This window comes from Poecilia reticulata, chromosome 2 (genome assembly GCF_904066995.2).
Source record: "Poecilia reticulata chromosome 2, P_reticulata-male-v2, whole genome shotgun sequence".
NCBI classification, from domain to species: domain Eukaryota; kingdom Metazoa; phylum Chordata; class Actinopteri; order Cyprinodontiformes; family Poeciliidae; genus Poecilia; species Poecilia reticulata.
The window spans coordinates 15,831,001-15,852,891 of record NC_088831.1 but is presented as its reverse complement, the minus strand read 5'-3'; the positions used below and the strand labels follow the sequence as shown (position 1 = coordinate 15,852,891).

The following is a 21,891-nucleotide window of genomic DNA, read 5'->3' as shown; positions in this document are numbered from 1 at the left end:
GGATAATGTTTGACATTCAGCCATCAATTGAGAGGACGTTTTTGTCTGCTCCCTCTGAGAACTGTCCTCACAATTAATTAAAGTCTAGAAAAGAAACTCAGACTACTTTACCTGTCTTTCATATTGCATGTGTCAAACTGGAGCTCATTATAATTTCCTAGCAATCCTTGCTGCACATGACTGAGATTCACCAGGTGATTGTTGATGGATATAAGCTGCATGCACCCCTGGAAGGCAGGAGCTTGGATGTGACACTCTGTGGGCGGACAGCCTTGACGAAAGTGACACAAGAAAGAAACAGCCTTTAGTTTCGCTCCTCTTTAGTCGCAGAAAACTGTAAGTGACAATGTTGGAATTTCAAGAGCAAGACGACACATCGGGAGAACTCACTAACCTCCAAAGTACAAGCTGCCTCTTGATTCCACCGGCTCCCAGAGCTCAACGTCGGATGAAGGCTCGCCATCCACACTCAGAGTGATCTGCAGATTCCTGCTGGCAAGACTCACCGTGTGCCACAATCCGTCATTGACTCTGCGACCTAAACAACAGAGTATAATCAGTTTCAAGAGATACTGATCAGATGCAAATGTTGTCAACACAGAGCAAGAAACATCCCAGCTTATGTCCAGGATTTTTTCTTTTCTTTTTTTCCTAGGGGGCCATGCAGGGGGCTCAGATAGCACAAGGGTGGCAAACCGAATTAGCAGTTTTATCTAAATTCCCTGCAGACTTAAATTGCAATGAACATCTGAAGTTAAAAAAGAGGAAAACGTGTTGTGTCAATCGGTCTTCAGTCTGGAGGTTCCAATCTGAAATGCTACCCTTCATGTGTGCACCACGAACAAAATGACTGACAGCTTTGGTGGGAGTGGCCAGGCAGAGCGACCAATCAGATTTCAAGAGGAGCAGGCGTTCATCACAGAAAACGTCTGCCAACTATTTCTGGTTGGCAGATGTATAGATAATGTATCTATACATAGATACGTTATCTATGTATCTATAGATACATTATCTATACATACATAGATAATGTCTATACATTATGTATAGATAAAAATGTATCTATACATTTTTGTATACATACAAAAATGTGTAGACATTTTTGTATCTAAACGGGCCGCATGAATGATTCATGGCAAATATCCCAAAATGTAATGAAACGAAAACTGAATCAAGTGAAACCAAGATTATTCTTAACTCTCGCAGATTTAGACTCAAAGTCATTCAATCAAAAAGCCTATACTGTATGTTTAGATTGAGATGTTCAGCCCTTAAAACACTCGCATTTCTAATCTTGTTAGTTTTATTTAATTTATCAAGATGTCTAAATTTAAATGTTTAAAAACCTTCTTTTTGTCAGTAATTCTTATTTAAATAAAGATCTTTGTTTACTAGATGGTTGATTAATCATTAACAGGACTAATTTAAACCCGTGAATTTGTAAAACTGTTGTGCCTTGCGATCAAACATTTGGGTGCACTTTACTTTTGTGCTGGTGCACCTGAGAAACAAAGTTAAGCCCACCAGTGCAACCACTGGAAGACATTGGTTTAGAGCCCAGTAGCATATTTGTCTCTAACGTCTGGTGAAAATCCGGGCATAAAGTGACATTTTCTAAACATCTTGCTGCAGCTGTGTAAAGTCTTGATGCACCTGTCTGAGCGGTCTCGCCTCCCAACCTGCTCTTTCATGTTTGATGGCAGCTTCTATAGTTTTTCTTCTAAAGTAGCTTGGGCTTTGTTTTTCTCCGAAAGATTTCACTTTAATACAGTCATCTTTTGTTCTGTGCCCCCTTTTCTCCACTCTTTGTACCACAATTTTCTCAGAAATGTCTTGTACTCCCATGGCTTTCCTCTTTGATGCATACAGCGCCTCCAGCACTGCAGCAAAGCATTCCCACAGCATTCCGTACCTTCACTGTTGGTAACAGAAAGCTGGCTGCTCTGTTCTGTATTGGGCTCAATTTTCACCAATAAACAAACTGTAGAGCAGCAGGAGTTAAATTGGGCTGGGCCTCTACCGCCACATGCAGACTTTGTTAGCACAGTACTTTCCACATCTTCAACTGCATTTATTTTTACACTCTTCTCAAGACATAAAAGCGTAAAACAAACTTTCTGTTGTTACTTGTAAAAACAACATTGACCAACTCTGCCATCAAGTATATTTATAGATTGTGCCATCAGGACTTTTTGCAGGAGGCTGCAGCCGCACTAAACAGAGCAGTGAATGACAAGACTCAAATTTTATTGAATAGATTTTACAATTTAAAACACATCTACACCTATAAACACCACCATAAAATCTAATGATCATACAGCTAGAAAGTAATGCACGTAACAACCAGTTCTTAGACATATGGACGGAAATGAGGAGAGGGAGGTAAATTCATTCAACTATTTTTATGTGTTAAGACCTGCTTAGCTGTTTAATTCTCAAGCAGACACAGGTTGTGCCTACAGAGGAAGATCTGCTTATGTAGAGGTTTATGTTACATGAGTTAAAATGAGTAATTCTGTTCGTGACAAGCAGGTTGCACTAAAAAATTATCTCTGCTGAAATCTGGTGGTAGCAGTAAAATTGCAACCTGGTGCTTGCTAACAGGAGCTATAATTCATCTTCACTAACAATTGATATACAAAACAGCTGCAAAATGTTTCTGCAAGTTAAATAATAAATAGTGTAAATTTTATTGTTCTTAAACTAAGCTGAAATAAATTAACACTGCAAGTAAGACCTGGACTCAATTTGCAATGACGCTGTGGTGTTGGTGAAGGGAGATGAAGTGGATGGCACGCATAAAATATTGGCAAGAAAATTTAGCAAATAGCGTAGTTTTGTGAATTCAACCCTATAATGTAAGCATGTTTATCCACTACTTTGCTGAATAACCTAAATGAATACTTTTTCATATGTTTTATGGCAAAATAAATCAGCTATCAAACTCAAATAGACAAAAAATAAATAAATAATCCAAAGCAAACTAAATCTTTCAGACTGCTAATCTCATCCCATAAACAACTAAAAATGAATCTGTAGCTCTTTCTTGTCTTCCATTCGACCGTCTTCATGTAGAATAAAGAGCAGATCTGTGTTTATACACAACTTGTTGGCCACCAAATGCATAAGAAGCTTCGGGCAGTGCTGCTCAGACTGCATCTGAAGGGGTAAATGTCCAAAGTGATCTAGAATTTGCAATATCTAGGACACAAAAACAAACACAAAGATGATAACTATTTAACTGACAAGGCAAGGAATTTGGACGAGCGACTTGAAATATTCGGAGTTGAGGAAACATAAGTCTGTTCTCATCTAATGTGGCTTTGACAGCCTTTTGATTTTCATGTTGATGGTGCATTCTTGTTCTCCTCTTTCTTGTTCCCAGCTTTTATCGCACCCAATTCAGAGTGACTGGTTTTTTTAGACCACAGTCATGCGTCACATTGTTCTATTTACAGTTTCTCCAACCATTTTGGTCAGATTATTCTGTGTGCACAATGATGCATCCATTCCCTCCCCAAAGCCAAACTCCCACACAACAACTCCTGTGTAGCTACTAATGAACAGCACAGATCTGGACTTTACCATTCTCTGTCCAGGGAAAACTACGGGGCTTATCTCAGAGAGTTTTCCGATCCTGTTTGATGGACCCTGTTCTCCTGAAATCAGGGTTTCAGAGTCTTTCAGCAGTCGCTGTGTCCTCTGGAGAAAAGCTCCGGTTTAGATTACAGACTTTCACTTGTTTTCACCATGGTGATAGAAAAAAAAAAAAAAAAGTGAAACACAGATTTACTAGTTGATGATATTTTGATGAAGACTGACAACAAACGTGATATTTTTAATAATTTCATATTTCACTGACTGTAGGCAACCCTGTGCTCTGGTTTAGTAGACTGCACCAATATGAACTACTAATGAAAAAAGTGTTGGCATATCCATTACCACATGTTACTGTAAAGTTGTTTTCTTTATTAAGCTCCTAGTCCTCAATCTGTAACTAAACAGTTATATCAATAAATAAATACAATATACATTCAAGAAAAATTTTTACTTTTTTTTTCTTCTCATGCTGAATCTGAAAAATGTGTTAATGACGTTTGGAAAGCATGTTCTAAACTTACATTTAAAGCTGTTGTCATGTCTAAACAAGGTTAACAGATCATTATTTTTTGTAGCATTAAAGAAATAATACAGAACTACGGGGCGGTGCTTTGCATAAATATGATTTTTTTATCACGTTGGTGCCCCCGATGTTTCAGAAACGTGGGTTTCAGCTCCATGTTGCTGAAGCCTTGAGGAGCAGAGTTCTACAGATGAAACTCTGTTCTGGTCCAATCACTGTATTATTTATTTTTTTTCCTCCAGCCTGTGAGCTCAACAGGGACAGACGATTAGAAGAAATGCATCCTGGGAGTTGTTTTCAGTTACTCTAAAATAACATCTGTCCAGGCTCTTGGGGAACTTGAGAATTTCCAGTGATGCCTGTCGCTAACGGCGCAGCCTTTTATCCTGGAAGACTGTGAGCGCCACAGGCGTTTCCTCCTATCCCCGTTCAATGATTCAGTGAATAAGCCATGCAGCCGTGACGGACTGCTGGTGAGCTTCCTGTCACACTCTCAGGTCATATACATTTCGTCTGCTGCTAGCCAGCCCTGCGGGGTCAGTGTAAGACACAGATCTAATCAGACTGCTACTCCCCCACTAAAAGAAGAATCCACCATTTGGGCTATTTTTTTTATTTTTTTTATCAGCTCCTAATCCCAGAGCTTTCCTTCTGTCCAGACATTTTTTATATGCCAGTTTTCATTGTTGACTCTGCAGAGGGAGCTGGAAGATGTCCTTGACAACAGACAGAAAGAAGTGAAGAAAACAAAAGCTTGTTTTCGATGCCATCTTTCTGTGCTTCTCCTGATTTAAGCTGAAAGATCTTTTTTTTTTCTTTCAGCAACAATCATTTCTTGCATAAACACTATTTTTGGTCAAATTCTTCCCTTTGTGCCTTCACAAATATCACATAAGAGCCAACTTCTCCCACCGTCAAACTGGAGGAAAAGCGGTGCGATCAAACGGGAGACAGAGTTTAATTTTAGAAAGGAACATACATGAAATGTAGGATCGCTGTGAGCCCTGGGGCTCAGTTTAATGATCTCGACAGATATTGCTGTTTGTGCTCTAGTCATAAATCCAAAGGAAAGGTGGGGAAAAGGGTGAGAATTACATTTTTCACATCTCTGTTTTCTAAGCTCTAGCAGAACCTGAAAGGAGGAGAAGAAGAAAAAAACACTTTTCCAGGACTAAATATCACAACTTCACATACCAGATAGAACTTGAGTTTCACTCCTTTTAGAAGCTCTAAGCTGTAACTAGAAGTTGTCATACATTTTTATCTTTGAATGTTACTCAGCAGACAGCCTGCTCATTTTTACTGAGCATTTATGCTCTGCAGGATTCTGGATGCGAGTCCAGTTTTATCTGTCGCAAAGCTCAGTTAGGTTATGTTTCAGGACATTCATCACGCAGAGAAGACTTCCAGCTGCTGCGAGTCCTGCACGTTTCTCACAGCAGCATATCGTCAATATCCTGCTGTAATTAAGGAATTTACCCCCCGAGTCTGTGCAGCACGCTCTCGCTCAGTCAGGCTGATTCTGATTCAGGGGATTTCTCTCCGTGTGTTTGATATGATAATGAATTTGTAACCAAGATGCTATCACAGCTTTGGCTCAATAATCATTTCAGCTGTGACCTCCAAGAATGTACCTAAGGAGTCCCAATAAAAATACCTGACAAATTCCAAGTGAGGCAGTTTATATCGAACCTACATCAGATTAGCTTTTCTGAATTCATTTGCAGTGAAACGTTGACTAATTATTAAACTCTGGGTTCCTGACATGCTGCAGCTTGGAGGTGGATGTGTCCCAGTGCAGGCAGCTAATCTAATGCAGCTTCCGGTAAATGATAGAAAAAAGCTGGCGCTCCTCTGCCGTGCATGTCCTCTCAATCTAGATTTCCCTGCAGCCTGGGACCTAGGAAAGTCAGACTACCTGAAACGATCCCACTTATCTATGTTATCTGCACCATGAAGCCTCAGACAGAAGATTGGATGGTATGTTTTTCCTTGTAATTGTAAGAAAAGCTTTTCTTTTGTTGAATCTTCGAGGGCAGAGATGATAATGGACCCCAGGTGAAATTTCCTAATGCACCGTATTGTCTCCAGATTGTGAATCAGGCTGCCTCTCCTCGTCTGCTCCAGTAAAACGAAGCTCAGAGTCGAGCACCAGTAAAAAAGGACTTTATTGTGATAATAACATGTTCATGTGGATGTGCATGCACACCTTACAGCTGCGATCGAAACCGATTGAAGCTGCATTTTGAGCTCAAGTCTCGAGAATGAATCTCCATATATCCACTATATAAACAAATCAGATTTATACAATAAATTGCTTTCTCCAAGCATTATAAGATATATATTTTACCTGGACCTGAGTTTTCAGTAGCTATTCCTCCTTCAGTTTGGGCACACCCCATGCTATACTCTCTGTGTTTCAACACATGGCCGGATTGCAGCGCATCTGAAAAACCTCCTCTAGGTCATTGCGTCTAGGGGCACCATACAGGGGGCGGGGGGAGTTAGGACAATTCCTAGGGCCCCTGACTATCAGGGGGGCCCCAACAATAATTATTATTTTTTTGTTCATAGAAATAAAAAATAATGGGGCCCTGTCAACTAAAGTTAATTATATTGTGTTTTATAAAATAGTTTTTAGCAGTAAAAATGTTACCACTCCCAGACCTAAAAACACACATTTATATTTATAACTCCGCCCTGGATCTGAGTTAAATGGTTCGTTGCTTGGCGCGCTTGACGGTGACCGTGTTCAGCAGCAGTCAGTATAAGACAAGAACGACTGTGGCAGTTACTATGCTGCTAATAAAAATGATAAAACCAGGTTTTCAAAAAAAACAGAGAGAGGGAGAGAGAAAAAGGTACGACTGTCAATTTGTAACCCAGTTCTCCGAGAGGTGGGTAGACTGAGATTATCAACCATTTAGCATAGTTAGCTTAGCTCCAAATTACTGTTTGCCTCCATTTCACTAGCATTTAATGAATTAAGTAAAAAAAATCACCATGTTATTTATATATTTAACTGGTACATGTACTTTTTACCACTTAACAAATGAGACAGTCAGCAGCAGCTCTAACCCACGTCCCTCCTGATCCGTTCTCTCCTAAGTGAAATTAAAGCTGCAGTATGAAACTTTAATATAAACATTTTTTTTCCAAATATTTTTTAAAACTGTCATTGTGTTGTGACAGTATGACATAAAAGATAATCTGTGAAAAATAAATTTCCTCTGCCTTCTCCCAGCGCTGGAAACAACCAATCAGTGGCAGGAGAATTTTAGTGCTGTCAATCACAACCTCATGTGGTGCTGCTCATCCTTCCTCCCCCTTGCTATGTGCTATGCTGTAGCTAGCATAGCCTGTTGTGAATGCTCATTCTAGTTAGCATAGCTACCAATGACAGCAGATAAACAGTTTCTTGTAATGATATGTTGTTTCTCCACTATTAGCACATTTAGCAGTGAGTGAATGAGGTTTATTGGCAGCGCTAAGAGCGCCCTACTGGTTCTGATTGGTTGTTTTTGGCCGGAACGTTGCACTGCTTTAGCTAGCAGCTCAGGGAGGAGGTGGAGGAGATTGATTTTTTTCACAGATTATCTATCTCATATCAAACTGTCATGACATTGTGACAGCTTTAATAGATATGGAGAAAACATATGTTTTATTAAAGTTACATACAGCAGCTTGAATAAAATGCAACTACATAGACTTTTTTGAGAAGTCTGGATTGCTTCATGTATATTTTGCACGTTGCGTTTGACTGTTGCTCGTGGGGAGAGACATTCATAGTAAGCTAAAACTAAAAGAAAAAATTTAAGCATCCTTATGCGAACTGTTTCATCTAAAATTCATGAGCAGTAAATATTATGCTAGTATCAGTATTGAACCAAGGCAGTTACAAGCCTTTAAAATTGTGACGCTTTTTATGGGTCAAAAAGACTCAAAAAATTGCAACAGCAGCTACGCAGGAGGGCCCAAACAAATTTTTTGTCATGGGGCCCAAGATTCCTGGAGGCACCCCTGTATATATATATATGTATATATATATATATATATATATATATATATATATATATATATATATATATATATATATATATATATATATATATATATATATATATATATATATATATATATAATTGTGATCTTTATTGCAAATAATTTGACTCAAAATGTTTTCTTCCTCATAATTTCTTAATACATTTTTATCTGCCCTACCCATTCTCTCTGCAGTAGTACGTTTGTTCAATCGTACAAAAATGCTTGACCGTGAGTCACCTGACCAACGCACACCAACACATTTTGCCCTTTAACCATCACAAAACATCTAACTTCATAACTTACATTGATCTAAAACATTTGTAGAGAAAAATGAAGGAGCTTCTATAACTGTTCAGCAGATGATGTTGAGGATTTGAAGAAAAGCTCAACCTTGTCCTAATTTTGGACAAAATTCTCTCCAATAGTTTTCCTCTTTCCATTCTTAAGATGTAGTTTCAAATTAAGCATTTGGACTGTTAAAACAGTATTTGGCTGCATTTTGAAAACAAGCATCTCCAAATAGTTTAGTAATATAGACAGCATAATGGCATTATCACAATGTGATAACAATAAATTAATGATATATTGTGCTGGGATCTTCCTGCATGGAGTTTCATGTTCTCCTCTTGCCTCTGGTACCATCCCAAACCATGACTTTTAAGTTATTATCCTTTTATCCTGTGTGTGTCCATGTTACCCTGTGGTGGACTGCTGTCCTGCCCAGGGTGGAAAGGCTGGATAATATCAATTATTAACATAATTTAATTTCCCTTTGAGACTAGCAAAGTATTATTGAATACTACAGGTTGAATAATATTTTCAACAAGCTGTAAAATACAGAAAATAGTTGAACTGGAATGCACGAGTCAGGCGGCAGCAGCGACAACAAACACTCTCATTGTAAAACTGCACCTGTTAAAAAAACCAGCACTATTATTCTACACGTCTCGGTTAATGTGAAAGCCAGCATTTGGCTACCTGAAAGGCTCATTAGTTCCTCTTCATTTTATGATATAGTTACCTCTTCTGTTCATAATGAGCATGGAAAGCAAAGAGACGGCATGCTCCAGCCTTCCCCGGCTTCTCAGCCGCACATTCATCTGGCAGCAACAAACGCTTCGCTTTGCATATTCTCACCAGCCCAGGCAGAGACAAACAAGATTCAATCTACAGTAACAACAGATCTTCAAAAATACATGCAGCAGCGGTTGCTATATAGCATTCATTAGGAAGCTTCGTTTTAGTTGTTTACCCGATTACGACTTTTCATGAAAAAAATTTAAAATATATTTATGAAACTAATGAATGAAATCCGTTTAACTCAAACATTACTGAATCAATATTTGCCATCATATTACTGTCATTAACAATGTGTGCTTGTGTTAAAACTACCTCTAGTTTAGTAGATTCACAGTTTATTTCAGCAAGATGTAACCTATAACACAGTCCTTTCACCCACAACTACTACTAAATCTGTCATTTTTAATTAAAATAGGCATGTTATGCTTTTAAATCTGTCCTTACATGTAAATCATTCCCTAATGGTCTATATAAAGTAGAACTGCAGAGCTTTAGTTTGAATTCCTGGTTATTGTAGCTCCACAGACCCTTGTTTATCTGTTCTGAGGCATTTTACAGCTACTTGTTTTGCTGCTGTCTTTTTAAATGGTAATGAGACATTCCACTCCACGTCACAGGTCCAGGTCACAGAACCTTCCACTCTATCCAGTTCAGCCATTTTTGTAGTTTGATAGCAGCAATACAATTATATACAAGCAGAGAAACTATTTATTCCAAAGTTTATTAAAGACGTCAACAACAGAGGACTTGTTCATGTTGGAGCCAAAGTCTGACTGAAGACAACCAGCCTGCAGAACCACGCAAAGAATGCATCACAGTGTTGTTAGTGTATTTACACCAAATGAATGCATTCATTTGGAATGCATTAATTCCAAATGAATGCATTTGGATCATGTATTCCCAAGGCAAAAACAAAGCCAAATAATTATATATTCAAAAAATGAATCACAGTTATATCCTAAGGGAAAAATCTAAAAGCTAGCTTACTGCGCTAGTAGATAGTTTAACTCACTTGTTATAGGAGCTAAACTGCTATAAAATGGAGTTTAACTAAAGTTTAGCTATCCATGCTTGTCCATGCATGTCAGATACCTATTAAAATATTAATGTTACCACAATATGAAAGAAGCAAACAAAGCCTCAATATAATTAAGGAGTTAGCTAACGGGAGTGTCAAGAGCATCACTGAATGCATTTGGATCATGTATTCCCAGGACAAAAACAAAGCCAAATAATTATATTCAAAAAAATGCAACAGGAAAGAAGCTAAAAGCTAGCACACAGCGCTAGCAGAGGCAGAAGGTTTAGTGCTACTATCAAACCCATCGTCATTATTAACACACAACATTCATGTCTAAAGTAACATTTGCTGTCATTTTAGTGTTATTAGCAGCTTGAAGATTTGCTGTGTACCTGGCTTCAGTAGAGAAATGACCCTCAGTCGAAGTATTTCAGAAAATCCCTCTCAATACTGGTGGAAGTTGCTGAAGCACTCACCCTTAAAAGCTACCTTAAAAGTAACCACTTCGAAGAAGCTGTGATGATACAATTAGCGGAACCAAATATTTTGACTCGTCTACTTGCAACTTTGGCATAGCTTGATTTAGACCACAACACTTCTGAAAAGGAAAATGGTGGATTCACAAAACTGTTTAGCTGGAAGTTACAACCTTGTTTGGCTGTTCCACAGCAAATGCATGACATCATAGATGAGAAAACATGACAGGCGAATGAACAGACTGAAAAATGTAACCCCCCAAAATATAAAGAAATCTACGATAGGAGAGAATAAATTAAAGTATTTGCTCTCATAGGAACTCAAAGTGAAAAAAAGTATTTAAGTGATAAAAAAAGTAGATTTTGCATGTTATGCCATCTTTAAATTTCTGCTATTTAAAGTATTATTCATGAAAAAGAATATTACTTTAACACAGAATAGACATGAATGCAGTTATTACATAAAACAAATACTAGATTTAAAGGGAAAATTTGCCGGTTTCTGGATAGTAACTTTGAATCCAACAAGAAACAAACGGATTACAGAAAAATACTTGTTTATGCCTACAAACATATTTATTCCCTCTGAATGCCCTCAAAATAAATGGCTTAAACAAAAAAAAAAAAAAAAACTTTTGTTTTAAGCTCTTGGTAAGCTTTAAACAAAATGCACCAAAGAAGGAGCCGTTTGTGATGTGCCAACAAACGGACAAAACCTGGAGCCTAACACTTTTTTTTGCATTAGATCATTTTCATAACTGAAAAGTTAATTTTGTCACATTCATGTCAAGATCAGATCCTTGGAAAATCAAACAGTTCAGTCGGACGCCACAGGTCTCAGTTAGCATTTTAAAAGTTCAAGTTTCTGACAGAATGATAAAAAAAAAAGTATGGCTTGGTTTGGATTGCTAGAAGACAAAAAGCTTTTTTGTCTTTAAAAGCACATGAGCAGAACCTGAATGCACCAAAAGACTTGAGGAACAAAGAGCGTTGGACAGAAATCTATCAAGCCAATTCTGAAGCAATCCTGATTAATTGAGCTAAGTAAGCCACTAAATCCACGATGAATTTAAGTATCTTAGGCCAACTGACAGCTTGGTCCAATCATGCCAAACACAACAGCAACTCTACCAGAGAATAAATAAAAACATGCAGAATGGCCCAGTTAAAGTTCAGCCAGATAGAAAGGCTACAGTGTGACATTGGGACAGCAGAAAGCATGTCTGAGAGGCTCAAATGAACTGAGGCAGCATTCAGTGTTTCCAGATTCCTCCCCAGTGATAAATTCACACAGAAAACCACATCTCCACGTTACTGTGTGCAAAACGGATATTATCCTACGGAATCCGTTATTATATAATGCATCATTTCACTCTAAACAATAAGCCCGCTGGATCTTTTCTTTTTCAACAGAAATTTCAACAAATAAAATACCTGAATGACTTCAACTTTCTATGCACATCAAATATTACTGAATTTTAATACGTTCTGTTTATTGGTTGTTCAGGGAGGTTTTCCTTTAAGTCCTGAGAGACACGTTTCATAAATCTAACTAATTTCACAACCCACACTTCTAAAGGGGATTTTAGTAGAATTGTTCTCAGTAATTATGAACACATTCCTAAAACTGTAGGACAAAGGACCAGGTGACGTTTAGAGAGGGTTTGTTGTTCACACTCACCAGCAGAAACCTCTGATCTCTGTCGCCCTGTGCTGTGGAGGGTCAAATGAAGCCAGCTGTTGCTGATCTGCAGCTCTAGCTTCTGTGGGCTGGGGTTTAGCTGCACCGAGAGCAGAAGCCCGTCGGGATTCCAGGTCCTGAACTGGAAGCGAACGGTGAATTCCCCCGTGGCGGGAGCAGCAGACGGGAGCGACAGGAAGCTGCTGGTGGAGCTCAGGAAGGTGCAGGCCACCAGCTGGGGCGGCGAACATGAGAAGGTCACGTTGCCCTGCAGAAAAAAATGAAAAGGAAGATTTACATGCATCTTTAGCGACGCGTCAGCCGAGGACGAAGGCTGCAAATGTCATGTAGAACTGTGACCTTTTATTAATTATAGGCAACATCTTTTCCAGGTCCAATTACTTGGGATCAGTTTAACATAATTACAGAAAATGCCTGCCCCAGTACAAGATATAGAAATGAGAAATAACAACAAATGGGAACTGAGATAATTACATGGATTATTTGACATTTTTAGACGAGACTGAAACCAAAGTTCCTCCTAATAAAATATGTGAGTGAATATGCAGACAGTGGTTGTTTTGACCCAGATTTTCAAAGGATGACTCCATAAATAAAACATTGTTTTAATAAAAAAACATTCAGAGTTGCGCATAACATTACCCTAATGTCTGACAATATTAAACAGTCATCAGCAGAGTGCCAGAACGTGATTGCAGATGAGGTTTCTGCTTTTCAGTCAGTGCCATCCTGACGTGGACACCGAGTCGTCCACTTGTGAAATCAAAAACATCCCTCCGGGCTGCAGCTTTTCATCCAATCCAACTATACATATAATCTTAATTGTGTGTCGGGCTGCAGTCAAAACCCAACCAGTCATGACTGCTGAGGTCAGACTCCTATCAGTCCCACAACCCCGCAGGGCAGCACACAGCAATCACAACTCTCTCTCTCAATGTGATTCCCTCCCATCAGCCCCGGGGAAATGGTCCCATTGAAATTCCATTACAGCTTCCATCATTCCCGTCTCCTCCACCTCTGCCTCTCTAGTCAGCAGAGGCCTTTAATGCAACAGTTAAAGGCTGTGGGTGTCTCATTTGAGATGTGGCTTGTAGCTCTTCGACCGACCCGTCTGATTGGTGTGGGAGGAGACTCTCGAAATGCACTCAGACTTAATCACAGAGTAGCCCGGGATCACAATGGCTGTAATGATTGTTTATTCTCCATTTGTGCCTCTGACAATCTTTATTCAACGTCTGGATAATCACAAATCATCAGAAGAAGGGAAAATGTGAAAGCAACAGCAAATAGCAGTCAGAATCTGAATGTAGTGCCTCCACCAGGCCAACATTTGACCTGTTTGTGGCAGGGAGTAGTTTTGGTTGATTCTATGTTTGCTTCTATTCTTTGATTAGATCAGCCTTGATTCCTTTTTGATTTTGTTTATCCCTCATTATTTCCTGCCAGATTTATTTCCCCTGTTTGCTCTCCTTCGCACCTTGGTTCCATCCTCTCTCTCACACACTTGCAGCCCGTTAACTAATTAGCCCATGTCCTTTGTTCCAGCGTTCACTCTCCCAGTATCCATGCACCTTTTCTCCTCTCATTCCTCCAGTTTGATCCTACTGGAGTTCCCGGTTCCTGGTCGTTTCTGCTCTTTTGAGTTTTCCTGGCTACTTGTAAGTTTTGTTCCTCGTCATTTTCGTCGTAAAAGTCTACAAGAGTGAAACAGGATGTTTGCTGCTTTCTGTCGAGCCTTCCTTTAATGCGCTGAAACTCTCACTCTGCTTTTTTTATTGTCTCAGTTTGAATGAACAGCAGAGATGCTTGTTAAAAAAATAATCACACTTCCTGATTTACAGTGCATAAAAATACTATTCACCCTGTAGTGTCTGAAAACAGGTTATGTCTTTATGACTCAGTTTATTTTAACTCAAAGATTATAAGTGACAAAAAGATAAACTGAGCTCATAAAAGAGGTCAAAGAAACAAAACTGAACTCAGGCAAAAATGCAAACAAACACAACTGACCTAACAAAGAAATGACACACAGGGGAATATATACTGGCTGATCAGACCAATTAAGACACAATAGGGGTAACTAAACAGAATACAATTACAAACAACACAAAACAACTAACAGTACAGCTAAGTTTGGCTAAAGACCCAAAAATGAAAATCAAAGATATTAAACTTTAAATACTAATATTTACTTGAATACAAAACGTATCTAAACAAAGAAACTACAAATTCCCCCCTGCCAGCAGGAACTAGTGGTGCTGCTGTATAATGGATGGGTTTTGTCATTTTTGAATTCCTGGTCGTTTGTGTCCAGTAGCCATCCTGATCCGATCCCAGCTAACGGAGCTCCATTATCCCTAGACAGCACTGTATGCTTGGAGTTTAATTTATATATTCAAACTTTTATAGATTTCTAAAATGGTGGAAATCAGAGTAAAACACTACCAATTCAAATTAAAGGGAAGGAACAGAAATAATTTAAAACAAAAGAAGACAATGGCTCGAAATTAAGACACGGTACCTGCTCACAGTGGAAGTTTGATGCAAGTTAATATAATCAGTTGGTTTAATGTTCATTTTCTTCTCAGCACATTAATGTACTTACATTACAACACCAAATTCAAGGAAAGAAGTATATGTTGCTTTTTGTAATTCAGACCGTCAGGATTTGTTGCGGTTGAAGTGGACCCACGTGCCGAGAGTTTGAGGTTTTGAGTAGATGGAGAAGTGATTTAAACTTCCGTTCTGGAACATGCTGGTTTGGGAATGTGGGCAGCACCTCTGGAAGCTTCAGTTTTGACAACTAGATATTCTACAAGATGCACACAGGGACTGCTCTTTAAAAATTATTCTAGCAAGATACAAATAGTTTTTAAATGTCAACTATGTTATTCTGTGTTTAAAATGTGTAAACTCACCTCTCCTCTTGTAATTAAAATAAAAGCTCATGGTAGCAAGGTTAGAAACAAATGTTGTAGCCGCTGCTCCGAAATCGATTGTCAAAATAAGCTTCGCCAGATAAAAGCTTTCCAAAAAACATATAAAGATCAGCAGTGATTCACTATTCGCTGATTAGAGGATGTTTAAACTGTATCTTTGCTAACTAGTCAGATGTTCAAATCTGCATACATTATCCCACCTGACTCTGGCCATAGCACAGATCGGATCAATGGTAGGCCCGGATACTAAAACCCAGGGTTGAATTATTAGTTTGATGTATGCCACTGGGAGAGCCTGAGACTCGCTCATGGACTCATCATTTATATCCCGGAGTTTCCAGCCTCAAAAGAGGCAGACCGTGAAGAAAAGAGAGGAGTCATATTAAGCAACTGACGCTGTCCGTCCCCCTGTAATGGCCTGAGAAAAAAAGCTGTAAATCCATACTTGCTTTGACGCAGCTTTTTCAGCATGACCTAAAAGAATTTCACTTTTGTTCCTTCATCTGTTAAAATGCAGACATTGCTTTAGTCAGCGTTGGTAATGTGCTCCATCAGGAGACGGGAGCTTGTGCTGGTAGTTGTAATTTAGTGAGACTATTAAACTCCTCACCAGCAGCGTTCTTCAGAAACACTCAGGAGTGAGTATCATAAATAGTGTACATTTACTGCAGCAGAAGCTGTGGGAGGATTCGCGCTGTCTAAAGGATTATTGATGTTTGAGGCATTAAAACGTCATGTTGATTCTTGGGTCCAACAGATATAAAACCCGTTTCATTTTCTCTTCTTTTTTTTTTGTCTCTGACTGCATTTTAACATCTGTTTACAAAGGAGGTGCAACATAGAGTTAACAGAGTGTATTTAAAACTTCAATAATAGGATACTGAACTTGGAAATGTTCAGTGGCATTCAAGTTTCAAATGTATTTCATTAAAGTTAGATTTTCTCAGCTTGCAAATCTGTGTTTATTGAGTTCTCTGTTTACTATTCCTCTAAGGTCTCTGCTTTTTCAATTTTTTATTTTTATTTTTTTCCTTCGGTTGACTAAAGTACTTTTATGAAGCACTGCTGATGTCGTCTGTGCTGCTGCCAGAGTTCTGACCAGCACCAGGAAAATGGACCACATAACCAGTTAAATACTTACTGACTCCACAACGGAAAACAGAAACATTTATAATGTTTTCTACTGGCCTCTAAATCACTTTGGATTGTCTTGTGAATGGTGCTAAATTAAAATCCTCAACTTGCCTTACTGTAGATTTCGGGCTGTGTTTCTGTCATGTTTGCTCCCAACCTAAATGGCATAAGTCTACTATCATCTCATGTAAGTAAAATGTTACCTGTGCCACAAGCTGCAACTGAAACCCACAGCATGACCCACCTACTCTATAGTTTTCTTCACCATCACTCCTTTTAATCTAAAGTTCAATTTTAAGATGATCAATCAACTCAATTTATTTCTCAGATACGTTACACATATCTGGTTAAAATAACATGAAACACTAATGTGACTCTACTGTAGCAACCTGCTACAGTAAACTAAAGTTATTAGATAGACTACCAAGTCCAATCAAACATAAAGCAGTCTCTCCTATTCTTCTGTATGTTCTGAAGCTTTAAGAGTATAAATGACTTTACTCTACATGTCCAAGGATGTTGTGATGAGGACATTTCTAGGGATCGGTGCTTCTGTGTTTCTCTTTGTGTTGTAAGCCCTGATTTGTCAAACAGACAGCCACTCACACTGAACCAGTAGGTTCTGGTACTGGTTCTGCTGGCGGTTCCTTCCCGTTAAAAACAAAGTTTCCTTTGTGCTGTGGAAGCATGCATGCTCAGCATGAGGATTTTCTACGTCAATAAACAAATAATTCTCCACTGTTGCTGCATGTGGTAAGTTGGGTTTCCTTAGGTAGAAAATGTTGAAGCCAATAAGCTGAACTTGACTGCATTGTTTGAATCAGCTGAAATGTACGTAGCTGGTTGTAAGAATCTTTAGATTTAACTTTTGTTATCACAAGGAGCCTCGAGATGACATGTATTGTAAATCAATGTTATATAAATAAACTGAACTGAATTAGATTACAGTGTGCATTCATTTGAATTTTCTGGCTCCGAACACAGGATACAGTCTTGAGGTGATCATTTTCTTATATATTATTTTTTTTCATATTCCCCACACCGAGTGAGGGTATGAAAAAATGACATATCAAAAACAATAATAATCTTTTGCCACCGCATGTAAATATTCACCACATCTCTTTGGGTTCATCTCTAAATGTTCTTCCAGAACTGACTCCGTTCTGTGGCCGTGAAACAACATCCTGTGGAATTATACTGGAGCGCTATATATGATTACCAAAATAAATCGTTAACAGATTTTTTTTTTTCCTCCAGTAAAATCGCCCACTCTCTGCCTCTCGCCTACACATGAGCTCATTCTCTCTCTCTCTCTCTCTCTCTCTCTCTCTCTCTCTCTCTCTCTCTCTCTCTCTCTCTCTCTCTCTCTCTCATATCATACCATCAGTTTTCCATCCTTGAAAACCGCGCTGCGAGATAAGCCTTGCATTTCAAAGTGATATTTCATATTTCTGACTTTTTAAAGGCATTTATGAGTTCTTTGAAGAGAAGCAACAATCAGAGATAAAATTGACAGTGAGCTTAAAAACATTATTTATAAAGAACTTAACCTAGAGACTGATATCTGATCACCAACAAAGTCAAAAACAGCTCCATAAATGGGTCTGATTTTAGCTACAGATGTTGAGTTCTGCTGCAAGACTTCAAAAAGGGAGAAACTCTTCAAAGAGAGTGTATGATAGTGTAACACATAAGAAAAGTAAAGTGCAGCTCACCACGCTGTGTATCTGTGGTTTGCGTCTCTTAGCCAGGTCTATGATGTTGATCCCGTTATAGTAGAGGTTCTCTATGCAGCCGTGGAAGTTCTTCCTGAGGAAGGTGCCAGGTTTCCCAGGCAGAGGAATGCCTCCAAAGCTCAGCTGAAGACGGAGAACAGCAGGTTGATTACGTCACAAGAACAAACTAAGCTGCTCACAACAAACACTTTAAGAGCAAAAATGAGCGGAAACTAAACTCTTTCTGCTCCACAGTGTGTGTGTGTGTGTGTGTGTGTGTGTGTGTGTGCGTGTGTGTGTGTGTGTGCGTGTGTGTGCGTGTGTGCGTGTGTGTGTGCGTGTGCGTGTGTGTGCGTGTGTGTGTGTGTGTGACTCTCAGGTGACACGAGTGTCGCCTGAACGCTGAACACGCACATTCTTAACAGGTTGTGCTTGAACAACCGAGCCAGTTATTCAGCAAGTGAGAGGTGATGTGAGAAAACATCACCTCTCACCACGGCGTCTGAAGGTGTGCTGTGTGCCGCCGCTCTGAACCTGATTTCATGGTTCGGTGTGCATCAGCTGAGTCAAGCTACAGACAGAATACATACTTTCACACATTGGGTATGATCCCACATCTCTGAACCAGAGCGGTGAAAGGAACCCCTCTGCTTGTCGCACCAGAGCCACACACCCCGTTTCCTCGGTGGAATTTATTTGTGTGAACTGGGTGACTGGGAGCAGGTCAGTTCAGGTCAACCAGAGAAACGGTCGACTTTTTTTAAACAAAGAACTTTGATCGTTTGTCAGAGTTGGAAAATCACCTGAATGATCGCACAAATCTATGTTTAGCTTTCTTCTACCATTAAGCAGTTAAATATAAGTTAATTATGTGAGTTATCTGCCTTAATTAGTGAAGGTCTTACATTCCAATTTTAATTATCTTAGGGGGAAAAAAAGTTGCAGAAGGCCTGTTTCAAAGTCCTTGTTCACAGTTTGCTTGTTATTAATAAGTGATTCTGTTACTGAACAGAATCATTGCACCTTTTTTCCTGTCGTATGAATTTTTCTTTCCCCATAGTTGCCAGGAGTTTTTTCCAGTGGGTTTGACAGCTCTAATGTTCCTGTTTATTCTCTGATCAAGCTGTTGTTCACACTCTTTACTTTGACGTGGCAAACTTTGAATTCTTGCTACTGCTTTTGTCTTCAGATCTCACTCTGCATGGCGATGGCAACCGGTTGTCTGAAGGTTAGCGTTTGTTGTTTCCAACACAAATGTGCAGCCTGTACTGACAAGACTACGGGTGCAGAGACGACAGAGGCAGACAGCGACTTCAAGCTCTGAAACAAAGGAGCTTCTGTTTACAAGGTCGAAATACAATGGGGAAGTCTTTGGAGGCTCGCAGAGTTGTTCGATAGCAGCAAAATGTCTTTTTCTAATTTTACATTTAAAGGAGCGCTTCCAGCAGTTCCACGGAGCACACTTTTGTTTGCTGCAATGCCGCAAGGCTCGCCCTAATGCTGCTCATCAGTCTGTGTTCGCGATAAGGTCGTCTGCGCCTCTGCGGAGAAATATTTACACAGCTGTTCCATCTTCTCGTCAGGTTATTCAATCTGGCTGAGAACTCACCTCGTAGTCCACCTCCAGAGACTGTCCTTCCCCTTTGGTTTGGAAGTGCTGCGTGTGGGCGTCTACGCTGAGGTTGACCTGCCTGTTGAAGCGCTCGATCTGAGCAGAGTGCCAGTGCTGGTCGTCCAGCAGGCTGCCCACGGTAACCGGAACACGGCGGCTGCTGAACCTCGACCTGCTATCATCTGCACAAAAAAGGACGACAGCGGCGGGAGCTCGTTGGGTCTGGTGAGAAAGCAGCTTCAACTCACGCACGATTCCTCTCAAAGTTAAGCAACGGCTGTTAAACGTAGGAGAAACGATCAGCATGAGCCGTTCTGTTAATGCAATAAAGAAACCCCGTCATTCAATCTACATAATTAAGATCGCGCACTGTGAAATACAAACGGTTACTACGGTCAATCCAAAAGCTGCAGGAGGGAGTGAATGCTTCCTAAATCCTGATTACCCAGCATGTTATACTCAATGCAATTTATAGAGTTGGACTTATACACAGTCCATTTAGTTCTGTGTACTATTAGTCAGCTATACTCAATATAAAATGTACAGTAAATGTAATGTAGTAAAGTATATACACTGTTTTTCACATATCCTACACAATAAATCATATTTATCTTGCAGTATGGCTGCCAAATTACCTAAAGGGAGTACAACCCAAATCTCCACACTGTACTCAACATAAATTTTTTAATCTGAATTTTTCATCAGTTTTGCACTAGCATGTCTTCCTCACTGTTAAAAAAAAATCCACCCCATAAACTAAAGATTATGGTGATGGCAGGGAGGCATTCCAACCTCAGAGAATAGCAAACGCCGGAAAAAAAAAAAAACATCAACTCAATCACTGAGGCATCCTGGAAAATAAAGCTCTTGTATCCTCTCAATCACTTCTAATCTCTGGCTCAATCTCAGGGAATAATTCCCACAAACACTGCAAGGATGCAAAAAAGGATAGAAAACAAGTGATTTTTCAGGGCCGATATCAGGAAGGCGTCGTTCACCTAAGTTGAGATAGAGGTCCAGTCTTCCTCGGTGCAGCTCCAGTGTGATGTAATCTCCTCTCTGCCCCTCTCCATGTAGTAAGACCCCCTCAGCCTGGTGGCTCTTAAAGCGCAGAGAAATAACATCCTTCACTGTTGACATGGACTTCTGGTTGAACCGATACAGCAGAGAGCTTCTGCCATCAAAATCGGCCACATACGATTCTGTGGAAAAATCAGAGGCGGTGTGAAGGGGTGTGCTCTGTTAACTAGAAGAAAAGGGTTAAAGTTGGAACAAAACTGAAGTAATCTACAACCAGGGCTGCAAATCAGAAATGTTTATTTTATATTGGTATTCTAATTATTTCCCCTTTCTTGTTGTAAATAGCTGCAGTTTGTTTGTCATTTCTTTTGTTATCTTTGAACGAGTGACCAGCTGCCAACTGGTAGATTCAACCCTAAACACCGTGTTACCTACATCTGTGAATTAATTAGGTAAATATAGAGATGTTTTTTTCTTTTTAATCTATGGATCAGAGAGGAGAGATGCTGTTTGCTCTGTGAAACAACTTCTGTGGCATATCTCCATTTGGATGCACACGGAAACTCAAGTTAACAAGCAATCACCACCTGCTAGCTTTGCAGTTCACTGTTAATTCTTGTCTGACTTGCTTTCACCTTTTTCCCGCTCGCTCCCTTCATGGTTTGTTGCAAAATGCAAACCGAAGTTCTTATGATTTTCTTTCAGAAAGAACTGTTGGTTTTTTGCCACTTTTCTATACAAGCCACATTTGTGGGGTTCAGTGCAGAACAGTCCAAAGAGACTCGTCCACCTTCAAGCACCCAGGCCTGAAGGTCAAGCACAACCCATGTATGGAGGCCATAGTCTTCAACACGGCTGTCTCAGGTTCGATTCCCAGCCTGGTGACCTTTGTCGCATGTCGTCCCCTTTCTCTCATTACCCACCTTCCTGTCAATTTGCTGTCAAATAAAGGCCACTAGAGCCAATAAAAACCTTTACAAAAATGTACAAACATGCTGCTTTTATGGATTGAAGTTCTATAGTGA

General features: G+C 39.5%; 1 protein-coding gene across 2 annotated transcripts in view; it reads right to left on the bottom strand.

Moving 5' to 3' along the window:
• cntnap5a (contactin associated protein family member 5a) overlaps window positions 1-21,891 on the bottom strand; it is a 173,030-nt gene that overhangs the window by 86,954 nt on the left and 64,185 nt on the right. For both annotated transcript variants that reach the window (XM_008438481.3, XM_081598493.1), the window contains exons 5-10: window positions 20,845-21,048; window positions 19,844-20,028; window positions 18,235-18,378; window positions 12,426-12,693; window positions 395-538; window positions 112-271 (exon numbers count right to left, since the gene is read on the bottom strand). In XM_008438481.3, the coding sequence (XP_008436703.3) occupies window positions 112-271; window positions 395-538; window positions 12,426-12,693; window positions 18,235-18,378; window positions 19,844-20,028; window positions 20,845-21,048 (1,105 nt within the window). The remainder of the gene's footprint in view (window positions 1-111; window positions 272-394; window positions 539-12,425; window positions 12,694-18,234; window positions 18,379-19,843; window positions 20,029-20,844; window positions 21,049-21,891) is intronic.